Source organism: Xiphophorus couchianus, chromosome 23 (assembly GCF_001444195.1).
Source record: "Xiphophorus couchianus chromosome 23, X_couchianus-1.0, whole genome shotgun sequence".
Lineage (NCBI taxonomy): Eukaryota > Metazoa > Chordata > Actinopteri > Cyprinodontiformes > Poeciliidae > Xiphophorus > Xiphophorus couchianus.
In genome coordinates, this window is record NC_040250.1 from 1202440 (window position 1) to 1219870 (window position 17431).

At 42.8% G+C, this 17431-nt stretch overlaps 1 protein-coding gene across 6 annotated transcripts in view; it reads right to left on the reverse strand.

Annotated features, from left to right (window-relative positions):
• Positions 1-4722: 4722 nt before the first annotated feature.
• The window catches only part of lingo2 (leucine rich repeat and Ig domain containing 2), a 193221-nt gene continuing 180512 nt past the window's right edge, over positions 4723-17431 (reverse strand). For all 6 annotated transcript variants that reach the window (XM_028009486.1, XM_028009484.1, XM_028009482.1 and 3 more), the window contains one exon: positions 4723-7598. In XM_028009486.1, coding sequence (XP_027865287.1) covers positions 5745-7562 — 1818 coding nt within the window. In that variant the 5' untranslated portion in view covers positions 7563-7598 and the 3' untranslated portion in view covers positions 4723-5744. The remainder of the gene's footprint in view (positions 7599-17431) is intronic.

The following is a 17431-nucleotide window of genomic DNA, read 5'->3' on the forward strand; positions in this document are numbered from 1 at the left end:
CTCAGGGTAAGAACAGTGACCTAAAATGATAATTAATTTAAACCAGTTTTTGCATGAGATGAGATAAGGGCATTTTGAGTGACCCGTGTTCTGTCTGAATCCGTCCCTTTAATTCCTGCATGAAGCCGTTTTCAGAACATGATTCGCCTCCCAGCATGGAGCTGCTGAAAACACCACCGCTTAGCTATTCAACGCCTCGCTTTGAAAATCCCAGAAGAAGAAAGCTTAGGTGACATTTAAGCATTTATGAGTACAAATGTAAGTCTTCTTCTTGAGGGCTTAACCTTGATGGAGTTTAAATCACTCTTGGTTTCACAATGTGGGAGGGAAGAGTTTCCACTCCGCTTCCTCTCATGTGTGGAGTTCAGCTGCTGCAACACTTCCAAAAATACACCTGCAGTGATGAAATATCCCAGAAGAAATTTATACAAATGTAGAATGATGCCTCCTCAACAGCAAAAGCAGAAATAAATGATGACTTTTTTCTATCAGGAGGAAACATTGAGGTGGAATGTGAAACTTTCTGTCTCTTCAGCCCCATTTATCATTAAACAGTTACATAGGCAAAGAATTCAATTTTTCCTCCTCATTTTGTTTTTTCATGACTGCGTATTCGAGAAAGGGCAAAAACATAATTACAGAATGCAGCAACACACTAACAAAGAAATATTGACTGTTGGCTTCCAGGAGAGCGCTGGGTGTGAACCATGCGGCGGTTTCTGTTGCTAATATCGCTTCACCCTCTATTATCCTGGAGACATTTTTCACTGCAGGCTGGAGCATTAGAGAGGTTTACATCTAAAAGGAAGGAAATAACTTTCAGGCCCACAGCTTCATCTTTACAGTGAGGAAAGACAAAGGGAGGCAGAACGCTAAACAGAGTTAAACAGAGTTAAACAGAGTTAGCGTTCTGCTAACTCGCTAACAGAGTTAGCGTTCTCCAGAGCAGGTTAGCGGAGGTGCACAGCAGCACATGCATATGCTCGTCCTGCAGACAGACGCAGCTTTTGGATGTCAGGTTGGAAGTGGAGTCGGTTCACATGGGAGCTCATTTGGCAGAGGGAGAGCCACTGGGGAGCCTAATGAAAGCACAGAGCTGGGCTGGAACTGGGACCAGTCAAACCACCGGCTCTCTCTCTTCCTCTCAGATGATTTGCAGGTTTTTACCATATTCTATATTCTATGTGCTACAGTCTGTAGCCTGAAGGGCTTGAAAATCTATTCAAAAGTGTAGCGTGTAATTTCAGAACTACATCAGTTCTAACAAGCGCATGTTTTTTTCCGGATTCCTTGGAGTTGTTTTGCAGATATGTGTATTCACACCGACTGCAGTGGTCAACATAAGCCCTCCTCATCCTCAGCTGACTTTTTTCTCCCAAGAAACGGCTTATTGACGCGTTCATCCACCCAGAGCTCCGTGTTCAGGAGCTTCAGTGGGACACAGCGCCTCATATCCTTCACTCCGTTAAAACATGGCGCTCTGAGAATTCACAGCAGCTTCAGCTTCCTGCTGAAATCCGGTCAGTTTTTGCACAGAATGGAAAAACTGAAACAGCTGCAATTTCACAGATGACATGGATTTATTTCACACAGAATTAGGGCCTTTATTTTGGTTGCAGTAGTTTGTCACTAACACAAACATTAAATCAGACCAATAAAATAGGATTTTTCATCCATGTCCTGCACTGGGTTTCCTGTTGCATGAATTACTGCATCAGTGCGGCGTGACATGGAGGTCAGCCTGTGGTTCTGCTGAGGTTTGATGTCTTTGTTGGTTCTGGTGTCTCTCATCTTCCAATAGATTCTCAATTTGGGCTCAGGTCAGATAAGGTTGCTGGTGTTGCCATGGCGATAGTACCAAATCATCACAGACTGTGGAAACTTCACTCTGGATCCTGGCCCACTCTGCTCTTTCTCCAGACTTTCAGACCTTGATCTGCAGAGGAAATGAAAACTTTTCTTTACTCTGAAAACATGACTGGTTTCGGTTCTGGTTCTCAGGTGAGACGGTTCTGAGGAAGTCTCTGGCTTTGAAGCTGGATGTTTCTTCATCGTTCTCTTAATGCTGAAGTTCTGAACATGTAACACCACCGGTGAAAACTGGTGATAAGACATAGAATCATAAACTAACTTTAAATTGGGGATGAAATGATTTCAGTGTTGGTGGTTTAAAAAGTGTGGAGGAGGCGGAGGAAAATGCAGATGCAGCAGTTCAGTTATTTCCTCTGAGGCCAAACAAAAATATGTTTACTTTCATTATGGATTTTTATTTTATGTTACCTTTTTAAATAGTTATTTTGTTGGTTTTCTGTGATGTTTCTGTCTGTGAAAAAGGTCCAGATCAGTGAATATGTTTAAAGGCCCAGTAGGTTCACCATCACCGCTGAGTTCAGGTTTTTTCTTTAGTATTTGTGTCGACTCAGTGATGCTGCTGCATATTTTTGCGTCTGTACATTGTTTGGATTTATAGAATAATATGCCGTCTCAATTTGATCAAACTCTCCATTCAACCTTCATTTAATCCGCAGCCTGCTGTGGGTGATATTACACATACAGGAACTTATTATTTCTTATTGATGCTTTTTTTCTTTCTCAGTTAGGAACTCAGCAGCAGTCCGCCGGATTAAACTGCAGATGTGACACAGCTTCATACTTTACGATGTTTACTCACTGATGGTTTCCATTGGTGATAACTGCAAAGGAGAAAAACAAGTGCAGATTTCCAGTTTCCCAGCTCTATGCTTGATTATTCATGTGATTAAAAGTTCTGAAGGGTGTCTGACCTTTCAGAAACGGCATAATTTCCATTTTGATGACTGAGGTAAATGACCCCTTTGATTGGTTGTGAATAATTACAGTGATAAGTCTGTTGGTGAGGTTTTTCCTGTGCAGCTTGTGCCAACGACTGTCCAGTCTGAACAGGAACTGCATTAGTCGCTTTAGGCTGAGACGCCCATCTGCTTTGGAAAATCGTCTCCCTAATTAGAAGAACAGAGATGGTCAAACGAGTCAATAGGTGATGAGAGGAGCAGCAGCTTCACTGTGGTCACACCTTTAAACATGCAACAGAAACACACAGATCTGATCAAAACACAATTAGCACAAAGAGATCTGCATAAAACCAATATCTCCATGGAAATGTAATTCACATTTAACCCTCTGAAATGTATCCAGGCTACACATACCGACCTCCCATCCAGTGGTGTGAATCACTTAATATTTGGAGGAAATGAAAACAATTAAATTTAATAATAATAGGTGGAAGTCAGTATTTTTGTTTACATTTAATAAAAATATATCTTTAGAATATGCAGTTCTGGTAAGATGTTTACACCTGAATGTCAGAATTAATTATTTTGAAGTGTTTAATGAAGCATTTAAATTGTTCATTTTCCTGAGTGGGATGGTTATGTGACATAATTTCAGAGATTTTTTTTTGTCCTCATCAACGTTCTTTGTGCTTCATGTCATGAGTTGCGGTGCAGATAGTGAGGCAGAACGCTTGGAGACCCAGGTAGAGGTGAATAATGATGATTTAATGTAAATAATCCAGAATTGCACAGTCCAAATCTCTAGCAGCACTGCTGAGTGGAAGCTGAGGCTCAACACAGGTAGCAATGGAGAACACGAATGGACAAACCTGACACACGGCAGAACAGACGCCAAATGAGACGAGGACCCAACAAAGACACAGACACACAGGTGACACTAAATACACAGGAGGTGATCAGGGAATGAGACACACCTGGGAGTAATCAAGGGGAGAAAGGACAACACAGAGACTCAGACACAGAGAACTCGAAATAAATACACAGAAAAACACAGATCATGACACTTAATGCTGCAGACTGATCACTGGAATTTAATGTTTCTGTTAAAGAACAAAATTCTTGGTTCTGCAAACCGTTCAGGTCGTGCAGCAGTAAAGCAGCTCCAGATCATCACACCACCATGTTGGATTTTAAGAACGATGCTATTTTTATGCGACTACTCCTCTCATACTTGTAGTAGATTACAGTTTTAATGTATTTATACATCTTATTCTGGTTAATTTAGGGCCTGATGCACATCTCTGGTCTCTAAGGGTGAGTTCATACCAGCTCTCTTTATTCTGCTGTAATCAAACCGCAGTTTGTTTGGGGACGTGTGAACCAATCAAACTCTGGTCTGGGCTCGGTTCAAGTGAACCCTGATGCAACTCAAATACATATGTGAACACCAAGTGGACTGGAGAATGCTCCAAAAGCAGGAAGTGGACTACAGCGCAGAGCATTCTGGGTAAATACAACCGAAACAAACGCGTGAGTCTAATGGGGAATTCAAGGTTTTTACCAAAGACTAAAGAGAAATCCTCCAACCTCTGTTTCCATTTGGTAAAGAAGGAAGTTGCGCTCTGTGTCAGATTTCCATGTGGTTTAATTTAGTGGTTGCTGGTGCAGCGCCCCCACAGGTGAGGAGGGGAACAGGTTGCCCAATCAAACCGGCTCTACTGGACTATCAGGTGGGAAAACAGCCAACAACCTTAAAGTCATTTTATAGTACTTTATACATTAACAGTATTATTATACATTAAACCTGCAAAGGAAAACAGAGAATCTGGGGCTGAAATCTGTGTAGAATTGCACATCCTGTGTCTGATATCTATATGATGCAACGACAAACCGTAAACTGGAGCCAGCATAATGTTAGAAATATAACATTAGGAATAATTGGACACATAGGTACAAATACATATTCATTTATTTCACATACATTTTTTCAACTTTTACTTTTTGTAGTTTTTACAATCTATATGATTCAACAACAAAATGAAGAACTACCACAACAAAGTCCAAATTTTCTACAGGGGAAAATGATGCAGATGTCACTTTTGTAAAATTGACACATGTAGTTAGTCAACCAGCAAAGATACAGTTAAAGTAAAAAAAGACAAAAATAGGACAAAAAGGTGGTTTGTGACCTGGACTAGGCCATTTTCAGGATGATCAGAGGTTCGTGTTAGGTCCTGAACAGTGTTAGAGCGTTGGCTTTTGCAAAATTATCAACATTTTCCATAAATATTTATTATTAGTAAATTCTATATGTTTCATATTATCCAGGTGGCAATCGGGGGACAGGGACAGAAACTCAGCCATAGAGGAGAAGCCCTTCCTAAATCAATGGAAACTCGTTCTTGCAGAACATTGGGGTTACAGTTTTGGCTAATGTATCCCATGAATATTGCTATGAATAGTTCTGTTGAATGAATATCCACACAGGTACATAATGAAGCATTCAGTAAACATACTGAACAGAAGAACTCATGGTGTCTTTCATTGTTCAGTGAATAAGCATGGCGCAGGACTAAACAAAGTAGGTTAATAGCTTAGATACAAATTCATACTGTACATTGTGTAGACGAGTCTGTAGTCAACCCAAAACTAAGGGCTTCTTTTAGTACATACAAATTTCAAAAAGTTAATACATGACACCTTTTGCCTTTAGGTCCCCATGGCAACAACTGTTTCCATGCCTCTTCTGAGAAGTCGCCAGCTGGCAGTTATGTAAGACGTGTAATGTGCTTTTCGCTGCTGAATCTCGGCATCAATCCAGTGATTTACAGAATGTCCCTTTATGCTAGATAGTCTAAAAAGTTTCACAACCACTTTCATTCTGTCATTCTATTTTCAAAAAAATACTTTATACTCCAGCTGTGTCCACAATCCCGTCCTCTTCCGTCTCGCTTCTATATATGTATTTATAACTTACATCATTTTCATGTTAAAACGCCGCGGACCAGCCTGTCCCTCTGCTGAATCGACATTAGTACCGTTGGACTTTGACCGAGGTACATATTCCACATCGATGTTGTTTTTATGTTTTCCTTTTCCTCTGCTCCACACAAATAGGAGCAGGAAGCAAAACAAGACCACTCCCAGGAAGGTGAAGCAGCCCATAGCGGTGGACACTAAAATAGTCTTCAGGTCCAGACCAAGGGAAATGTTGGCCGTTTCGTTGGCAGTGCCGTTGTTAGGGTCTGTGTAATGCTGGGTCCTGTTGGCGTACAGCGACCCCAGACTTTTCACTGCTAATGAAGCCATCAGGGTGTCATTTCCAGCAGTATTGGAGGCCAGGCAGAGGTACACGCCACTGTCTTGTATCTCTGCAGACTTGATCTCTAATGTGCCATTGTTGTGCACCGTCAGTCGTCCGTGGTTCCGACTCGTCAGTACTCGTCGACGTGGGGACAGCCACGACACGCTCGGCCTCGGCGTCCCTTCGGCGCTGCAGCGCAGCATTGCCTGCTGGCCCTCGTCCACAGTAATTGTTTGGGTTTTATTCTCGCGGATTTTTGGCTTGGTGCACGTTACGTAGTAAGACAGGAGCGCCTCCTTGAATTCCTTGAAAGGCCGACCACGGATCCCCTCGGGTGTGCTGCATTCTGGCTGCGAGTCTCCAAACAAAATGGAGTGCTTTTTCTGCAGGATCCACATGAGACGACAGTCACACACCAAGGGGTTGTTGTTGATCAGAAGGACCTCCAGAGCCTCGGGGGACTGGAACACGCCCTTTTCCAGGGTGTCCAGGCGGTTGTGGGAGACGTTGAGCACCTTGAGACCCCGTAGGCCTTGAAAGGCGTACAGATCGATGGTGGTCAGCTGAGCTCCCACTAGATGCAACTCTCGCAACCGAACCAGCTCCATCAGCATCCCTCCTTCGATGTGGCGGATCCGGTTGAAGGACAGGTTGAGGTGGGTCAGGTAGGGCAGGTGCTTCAGGGCTTGGTAAGGGAAGGAGGATAAGTTGGTGTTGGTTATGAACAATGTGGTCAGGTTCAGGCCATGCAGGGTATTCACTGGCACGTGGTCCAGTGAAGGCCAGTTATCGATTTCTAAATGCCGCAACCGGAACAGCTTTTTGAAGGAGTACGGATGCAAAGTGCTAATGCTGAGGTAACGGAGATGAAGGCTGACCAGGTTGTGCAGGTGAGAGAGCGCCTCGGTGGGTACAACTGTAAGGTTGCATCGTTCTAAGGTTAATTCCTCCAGGCTCAGGAGTCCACTGAACGCACGGTGAGAAATATAAACCAGGTCGTTGTCTCCCACTTCCAAAGACCTCAGATTATGTAAATCCTGGAACATGTAATCCAAAAGAATGACGATCTTGTTGTCACTGATATCCAGTTGGGTTAGATTTGTCAGGGCTGTGAAAACCCCCAGAGGGATGAGCTTGATGCGGTTGCTCTTTAGGCTGAGTGAGTGCATGTTAAACAAGGCGTTAAAAGCTCCAGGCTCGACGTAGCTGATCAGATTCCCACTGAGGTCCAGTTCCTCCAGCCCAGGGAAGTTAATAAAGTCATCAGGGTTGATCATTGTCAGCTTGTTTTTACTCAGGTCCAGGATCCTGGTCTCGGTCGGGATGCCGTCTGGGATGGTGGGCATTCGCTTGCGGTGACAGACGACGGCCTTGGTCTGGGCCGAGCACTCGCAGCGTGAGGGACATCCTAAAGAAGAGCCCACAAAGGCAGCCACTAGTACCAGTCCAAGGAATGGCTGCCAGCAGGAGACGACCGCGTGCAGCATGACTTTGTTCAGACAGTCCACCGTTCTGTCACGGTTCTGCAAAAAACACAAAGACCAGAAAAAGGTTCTTAAATACCAAATCAGGTTGGAACTAATCTGTTTTCCTGCAAAAACAACGTAAATGACACAGAATAAGACTCAGTCTGATTCTCTAGACTCATTTCTAACTTCTGGCTTTTGGTTTTGAGCTGCTAAATAATTCAAACTAAACTAAACTACTGGAACTTTTTCCCAAAGCTTTTCCAACTCGATTAGACCTCCAACATGACGAGGTTCTTCCTGCGTAAATTCAGGAGCTTTTCAAGGTATGAGAAATGTAAAAAGCTTTGATTCAGACCACAATACAAATTCCTGAAACATTCATGGTTTAATAAAACGAGGCAGATATGAGGCGCAGTGAGAAAAGGCTGCAGAGTCACATCTGGGTTTCTGTCGTCCTTCATGTCCAGTTCAGCAGAACCAGAAACAGCGACTGAGGTCATCGGTGCAACGCCGTCATCCTGCTAACGCAGTCAGTCGACCCACAGACAGCTGCACTGGAAATGTCTCAGTCACAACATCTTTGCACATCCTCAGTTTATAAACACTCATTTTTTTATTTTCACATCACAAATATTTTTGTATGAATCATTAACGGCCGTTTTACATTTATTGCTGTTTTCCAGATTCTAAACAGCTGATATGTTTTTATTGGTCAGCTAAAGGATCATTGAGTTTGAAAAGTTTGTTTCCTACGTTTGTAGTCAGACGAATCCAGCAGAGCGAAGCTCTGACCTGTTGACTCCGTTAGTGAAAGTTATGAAGAAAGCTCCAACTGTTTGTTCATTTCCTTAAATACTTTGACGTGGAGAGAAACTCCTCAGGTGGGCGATCAGAAATAGTTAGATCTAAATATTTTTTCATGTTTGGGTCTCAGGCTGGAAATGATCTCGGTTATTTTAAAATAAAAAACTCCCATCATGCGACAGTAACTTCAGAAGAGAAAGAAGTTCTGCAGCGTTTCAAACATTTCATCAGGAAGTAGTGAGCAACTGTGAAGATGAAAGACAATGATTCATGGATGTTACATGATTACAAATAAAAATCTGAAAAGTGTGGTGTGCATTTCTAGTCAGCAAAACGCTACAAATTCACCAGCTGGTTTTATGGAGTCGTTCTTTTTTTCCTGAACTTTCTTTTTCCAATTCTGCCCCAAAATCAAACAACCACAACTAAATTCAGATTACATGAGGAGCTTCTAGAAACATACATTTTCTAGTTCTTCCATAGACTCTCTGTTAGTTTTAACTCTACTTTGACTAGGCCATTCTAACCCATGCCTCTGATCTTTGGCTGCATGTTGAGGATAATCGTCCTGCCTCAGCCTCAGGTCTTCACCTGAAACATTTGGTAAATATTCTCTACTTTGGTTTGTCTTTCACATAAAGTCTCCAGATCATACGCTGAAGTTTTTGTTTTTATTTTAATGTGACAAAAGATTTTTACAGAGTCCTCACATGAGCTAGAACAGGATCTAGAAATCTTCCTCTTGTCTCGTTTTGCTTCATTTGGAGCTACTTTAGTTTTTTCTTGTGGTATTTTTGGTTCAGCCTCCAAACAAAAGAAAACTTCTGGATGTTTCTGAATTCCCTGCCTTGGATATTCTGGGTTGTACAAATGAAAATATGTGACGAAGATAATTAAAGATAGATGTCTAAGAAAACTTTAACAGTGCCATCATGATGAATATGCATGCTAATTGAATAGTCTTCAGATTTATTTCATGGTTTATGATTTCTGCAAAAAATTCCTCATTTTAGTTATAATATTGATGTAAACACCATTTATTTAAAATATGCATCTCCTCTTTCTTTTTAAAGGTCTGCTGATAATAACTACAAACAGATCAAATTATGTTGTGAGTTCAAAACATGGAAAACAATTATTATTTCACAGTGAAAGTTCAGGGGTTCATTAGTTAAATTACTGTGAGAATGAAGCTGTTCCAGAAGGAATGTCTGACATTTATCTCCATTAATTTGTTGTTTTACTTCCTGGTAGGACCAGAAATAAGGATCTCTGGTTCTGCTGTGAATTCCTCCCTCCGAGTCCAGACAGGATCAAGGAGCGTTTTCTGGAGCAGGTAGAGATCCTGAGCAGAACCTCTCTGGTCCACGAAGCAGAACTTCTGCATAACCCAGCAATGATTCGGTTTTAATTAGAGCCGAGCAATCAGGGCTCCGATTATCCATCAGCGTCTGTCTGCCCGCCATGCAGAGTGGACACCCGCAGACCTCAAATTATTCACCAACTAATTATCCCCACAGCTCAAAAATGGAGTAAATATTGTTATGCAATTAAAGTATATCTATATAATATCTGACTAAATTGTGGGCATTGCTCTGGTGGAGGTCAGCTTGTTTCACTTCATCTTGGCAATGCTGCTGTATTTAAAATGATAATATTTACTAAACCTACGTGATTAGGAATAATCTAAGAATATTTGTATATTTCTGAATATGTGCTGTGGAAACTTACAGCATGTTAACAGGTCAAGCTGATAAAAGTGCAACAGAAAATGAGTAACAACCTAAAATAACTTGGAAACAAAAGCATTTCATTTCTACAGGTGACTTTGTAAGTTCTGCAGTTTGTTCACCTTTAGTGTGTAAAATAAATGGTCACTAAATGTAAACATTTCACAAAGGCGTTGATCTGAGGTTGAACACCCTGGATTCTCATTTCTACATGTTGATGAGGATGCAGATAAAAAGCTGGTCTTTGTGCAATCAGCCAATAAAAAGCCTCTGAAAACGTCCGACTTCGTTCATCTGGAAGGTTTTCACACCGTTTGATGGCCTCCGGTTCTGATCGCTGCACAGAACCCAGTTCCTCCTCCTCGCTCTGCTCATCATGCTTTCTTTACCAGCCAATCAGCAGCAACCTTTAGGAAAGTAATTAGTGGCAAATTTAGGTGTTTTTACTTGGATAATGGATGCATAAAATGGGAAATGAAGGAAAACCATAAGCAGGAAAATAATAAACGCATCGTTATGAGTATTGATTCAGGGTGCGAATTTTCTGCATGCTTGGTTCGGCGTCTGTTCCAACTTTAGAGAGTCAATTTCTTTACAGCTGAACTTGCAGTAATAAATATTAACTCAGGAGATAGCAGAGAATATTGAAAGAAGGTAACTAAAAAAAAATCAGTTCCAGAAAGTGAAAATGTTCAATTTAAAGGTTATTTACCCCAAAGGGGAATTGAATGTTGTAACTCATAACATACAAGTTTCTTCACACAGTCGTGGATGTTGATGCTTTGAGTTAAAAGATTCATCTTTACTGTCCAGTTCGCTCAGCTGCTTTTTAATTGATGATCAAAAATAGAAAAATTTAAAAACGACTTTTGTCATTATTCATTTTCACATGAGATTAAAAAATACATCAATGTTTTATTTGTATTTTTGACTTCATCCTCACATGAAAAACATTTATGATTTGATTTGGATGTTTATTTGGTGACATGGTGTCTGAAGTGAAGATTTGTTCCCCTGCAGCAGAACAAAGGATTCACTCACAGGCATAAAAACACAAACACAAGATTGTTTTCAGATTTTTAACAGTAATAATCTTTAAAAATCATATTTTATTCCCTCTCCACTTCACAACCACAAAGACTTCAGTTTGTGGTTGTAATGTAACAAAAGTTTAAGAGGTTTAAACATTTTTGCAGCCAAGATTATTCTTACTTTCTGTGACCATGAAGGAGACACTGATCTACAGATGTTCATCTGACTGCTTAGATTAGAGGCAACAGCAACAAAATCAGGTGAAGTCAGCCTGCACCAAGCTGCAGTTACTCACATGAACACTAGAGGTCTCACATTTTACTACATTTATCACCTCAACAGGTCAACAATGAATTTCAAAAACAACACAAGGCAATAAAACGTTCAGATTGGTCTATTTAACAGTTAAACCTTATATGGGTTATTAAAACAGTAAAATGATAAATAATGATTATGTTTATTTATGCAACTGCTGCTCTAAAAGAAAAACATTAACATGCATGTTAGCTCAGGATGTGAGAGTGCAATTAGCCCACCTTTTGAAAACAGCATCAGTGAGTAATCAGGTGGGTCCTAATGAGAGGGACGAGGCGGCGCTGCTGTTATGGAGACGTTCAGCACATGTGAAACAACATGGACGCCTTTAATAAACCCATCCAGTGTCAGGCAACACAATGTGACCCGGATACGAGTCAAAACAATAAGCAGCCAAACGCATCAGGATTCAAACTAAAACAGCCAGAGCTTCACAGTTACTGCAGATGAAAAGAACGCTCGTCATAAACTGAGCTTCAGCAGGCAAACTCCATAATTCATTAACACAACCACATGAAAAAATCAACACCATCATAGTGGCATGATTTAGGGTTTTGGGACCCTGAGCCCTTAAAAGAGAAGAGCAACAGCCTCAGGGTAATAATGGCCTTCCATGCACAAATGATCCTTCTGCTTGGCTTGCAGAGCGAAGTTAAAGCTCAGTTAATCCGTGTTAATTAGAGATAAACTTGGTAGATTGAATCTGTTTCTCCTTTTCAGCCTGATAACGCTTGGTTTGGGAATGAGTCAAAGTGCGGCATCAGACAAAACAATCTGAATTCATCCCAGAGGGAAAGCTGTTCGGCTGAGAGCTAATCCTGCGTTTAGTGGCTACAGAAACACAACATTTCTGGAGATAAGCTAACGCTAAGAGGTTGCAAAAGTTAACAGCTACATGTAAAAAACAAAAGCAACATGGCGACACGGAGGACAGCTGACCTATTAGATCATAAATGAGGGAAAAACATCTATTGTCATTTATTACACAGCAGTATGTGCAACAGATGTGGTAAATATGCATATAATATGAACACTGTTGCACTAGAATATTGATACTGAAGAATAGATGCCATATTCCTTTATTAGTATTTATAGCAGACATATTCACATATACAAAGAAAATCAATACATCAGTAAATTCAGATATGTGGATTAAAGCGAAGCGACACAAAGAATAATTATTTCAAACCAGCAGAAATAAAAAAACATCTGAAATGTGTCAGTTTGTTTAGTCCAGGTTTGTCATGATCAGAGCTAAAAGCTCTTTGGTCACAGATGTATTCCTGAAGCTCTGGATGCTCTAGCTCTATGCTGGATGCTCTAGCTCTATGTTGGATGTTCTAGCTCTATGTTGGATGTTCTAGCTCTATGTGGCTTCAATCATCATCACAAACAGGATTCAGCGTAAATCAGATGTGACCCGGTGCTGCTCGTTTCTGACAGGAGTTAAAGGAATTACCAGGAAAATCAAAGAGTTCTCAGCTAGAGCTTCACAGCTGGTCCCGACCTCACTGCAGCGCCGCAACGACCCAAAACCATTCACAGCTGGTCCCGACCTCACTGCAGCGCCGCAACGACCCAAAACCCAAAACCATTCACAGCTGGTCCCGACCTCACTGCAGCGCCGCAACGACCCAAAACCCAAAACCATTCACAGCTGGTCCCGACCTCACTGCAGCGCCGCAACGACCCAAAACCATTCACAGCTGGTCCCGACCTCACTGCAGCGCCGCAACGACCCAAAACCCAAAACCATTCACAGCTGGTCCCGACCTCACTGCAGCGCCGCAACGACCCAAAACCATTCACAGCTGGTCCCGACCTCACTGCAGCGCCGCAACGACCCAAAACCCAAAACCATTCACAGCTGGTCCCGACCTCACTGCAGCGCCGCAACGACCCAAAACCCAAAACCATTCACAGCTGGTCCCGACCTCACTGCAGCGCCGCAACGACCCAAAACCCAAAACCATTCACAGCTGGTCCCGACCTCACTGCAGCGCCGCAACGACCCAAAACCCAAAACCATTCACAGCTGGTCCCGACCTCACTGCAGCGCCGCAACGACCCAAAACCATTCACAGCTGGTCCCGACCTCACTGCAGCGCCGCAACGACCCAAAACCCAAAACCATTCACAGCTGGTCCCGACCTCACTGCAGCGCCGCAACGACCCAAAACCCAAAACCATTCACAGCTGGTCCCGACCTCACTGCAGCGCCGCAGCGACCCAAAACCATTCACAGCTGGTCCCGACCTCACTGCAGCGCCGCAACGACCCAAAACCCAAAACCATTCACAGCTGGTCCCGACCTCACTGCAGCGCCGCAACGACCCAAAACCCAAAACCATTCACAGCTGGTCCCGACCTCACTGCAGCGCCGCAACGACCCAAAACCCAAAACCATTCACAGCTGGTCCCGACCTCACTGCAGCGCCGCAACGACCCAAAACCCAAAACCATTCACAGCTGGTCCCGACCTCACTGCAGCGCCGCAACGACCCAAAACCCAAAACCATTCACAGCTGGTCCCGACCTCACTGCAGCGCCGCAACGACCCAAAACCCAAAACCATTCACAGCTGGTCCCGACCTCACTGCAGCGCCGCAACGACCCAAAACCCAAAACCATTCACAGCTGGTCCCGACCTCACTGCAGCGCCGCAACGACCCAAAACCCAAAACCATTCACAGCTGGTCCCGACCTCACTGCAGCGCCGCAACGACCCAAAACCCAAAACCATTCACAGCTGGTCCCGACCTCACTGCAGCGCCGCAACGACCCAAAACCCAAAACCATTCACAGCTGGTCCCGACCTCACTGCAGCGCCGCAACGACCCAAAACCCAAAACCATTCACAGCTGGTCCCGACCTCACTGCAGCGCCGCAACGACCCAAAACCCAAAACCATTCACAGCTGGTCCCGACCTCACTGCAGCGCCGCAACGACCCAAAACCCAAAACCATTCACAGCTGGTCCCGACCTCACTGCAGCGCCGCAACGACCCAAAACCCAAAACCATTCACAGCTGGTCCCGACCTCACTGCAGCGCCGCAACGACCCAAAACCCAAAACCATTCACAGCTGGTCCCGACCTCACTGCAGCGCCGCAACGACCCAAAACCCAAAACCATTCACAGCTGGTCCCGACCTCACTGCAGCGCCGCAACGACCCAAAACCCAAAACCATTCAACAAGGTTTCACATTTAATCCTTGAAAAACAAGAATCTGCCTCAACGTTTGAGAGACATGTGGATACCAGCCATTGCTGTTAACACACAAGATACTGAAAAGGATCCAGAACCTCCAGAACCTCCAGAACATCCAGAACTTAAAGTCAGTTTGCGGGAGGAACTGGTGAAAGCCTAACAGGAGTCTGGTTTCTCCAGACGTCCTGAAGCTTCTCCACTGAACACATTTCACTCAGCAAGTTAATAAAACTTTCTTGTATCGTTTAACTTTATTTCACTAATTTATGGACTAATTGGTTTGGATTTCTCTGAGGCTTGTTGCTCATATTTGATGTGAATTTTATGCCATCAGCCTCATTTACTGGGAAACATGAGTTTTCCTGCTGTAGCTATAATCAGCATTAATTAATTTATTTTATTTAATATTGAATAAAATGTGGTGAGATGATTATGCAATGTGCAGCGAACAAACAATATTTTTTGTTTTACATTTTTATTTCCACGCTGACGGTAATCCTGCCGTCATAGATCATGGATGCCTAAAGGGATTTTCCCCCGTACAGAGATTAACCCACAGCGGCTGAGAGCTGCACCGCTTCCTGTCCAGAGGTGCAAACATCAGTGTGTCAACAAAAAGCCTGAAACCCGAGAGCTGCTGGGAACAAAGACCTACTCCACGAATCATGTCAGATTACCGCCAGCAGGCTGAGACAGACGGATAAACGGCAGGAACCAACAACGAAACGCCTTTTCTTTCATACATTCAGTAACAAACTGCAGCACCAGCTTCAACTCGCTGATTGTCTTGATCAGGTTGTTGTCTGTTTAAACCTTTTAAACATTTTTCAAAGGGTAACCCTCACTTCACGCTGAAAAGCCCGGTTAGATAAATGGATGGCCTGATTACAATGCATATGGAGCCAGCATTAACAGTGTGTGGGCTCCTGAGAGCCCTTGGTCTCCTCTGCCCCCCTCCCTGTCTGGTCAGCCTGCATCAGCTCTGAGTCAGGGGGCGTTTCATCTGCGCTCTGACTAAACCACAGGGAGAGTTAAAAGTGATGGCAAACCCCTTTAAACCGCCACCCACACAGCTCTTCCAGGCCAATACTTCCATCTAAATGGTCTAATAAAAACTAAATATACCAAGCAGCCTGCACAACTTCAGACCAAAGGAAGGTCTGAGCCACATCAGAGAAACAATGCAGCAACATATCAGCTGTAATACGAGAAGACATGCATGACTCTCCACATGCCTGCAGCAAAAACTTACAAAACTGTACGAGTGAAGGAGAAAATCAGTTCCTGTTGCCAACGCAGTTTACAGTGAAGCAATCCAAGTTTATCTGTTTGCAGTGTGATGATGCAAAGATTTACAGAACGTTTAAAATGCTCCAGCTCTATGTGGCTCTAAATTAAAAATTCTCTTATCTAAGCTGACATTTTCCGAGGACAAACAGAGATTAAATCTAAAACGATTTGCTAAAAAATGTAAAAATATTTACATTCATTGTTTAAAACTTCTTATATCCAAAAAAATAATACAGGACGGTCAAAGTCAGAGTTCAAGGTCGGTATCAATGCTGCTTCTTTAGCGTCTCTGCAGACAGACGAAGATTCAGTCAGGAAGATCAGAAAATAACACAATCACACACAGAATCTGGAAAAGGACAAAATGTTTGGCTATTAATCCTCAGCAGCTGGAGGAGGAGAAGGCAGAACATTTCACAGGCTCATAAAAAGTTCTAATTTAAAAAATGTAGAGAAACTGTGAAGCTGGTCAGTTAGATGTAAATGTTTCGGTTCAGTAAATTCTAACATAAGGCGTCTTCAGGGCAGCTGCTGGTTGATCAGTTGACCTCACATGACCTCTGTCTGATCAGCTGACCTCACATGACCTCTGTCTGATCAGCTGACCTCACATGACCTCTGTCTGATCAGCTGACCTCACATGACCTCTGATTGTGACTAAAAACAAACATCCGGCCTGAAAACATCAATTCTTCTCAGGAAATGTTTCTGTGTCTTTTGGTGTTTTTTCTGATGTACTTTAACGTAATCTCTGCTCTGGTAGCTAGTGGAGCTGTTTATCAATCGGTTACCACGGCAACCGGAGTGTGTGTGTGTGTAGTGCGAAAGCCAACAGAAAGCGAGAAAGCAGAAAAATAATGTTCATTTGTTCCTAAACATGCAGCCACCAAAATGTCTGAAAGTTCAACAGACAATAAAAACTGGACTAATTCCACATCACAATAATTATAAGTAATTAAATAAAATAAAATATTTCACAAAGTATTTATGAATCCTACAGCAGCACTTATGGGAGGTCTGGACTGCAGTAAAGACATTATTAAAGTACTAAATAATTTTTGCATCATTTAAATTCACTCCAGAATTATAATCACCATTTAGAAAAATCACAATCTGCCGTGACCTTTGAACTCAGTGAGAGAAAAGGTCAATAAACTAACAGAGTGCGAATCAAGAAGCCGTTTAGGTGATTCAACCGATTTATAGCTAGCTGTTAGCGTCTATCCGCTGCGGTGCATATGAGCATCACAAAGCCTTATTGGTTATTGATCAGGTTCCGTTTCAGCCCCGTAAAACAAAAGGAAAAAACGAAGGAAGGAGGAGAAACTGCAGGTTATTCCACCATGATGGTGGTTCTGATCCTGACTGGAATGTTTCAGTCGATAAAACGTTTTATGGCTCATCCTGTGGATCTTTTTCCAGAGGAAAGTCTCACAGTTTTCATCATGGTTAGAATATTCTCCATCTTCCTTAAGAGCAGCAGAAATTCCCTTCAGCCTCTAATG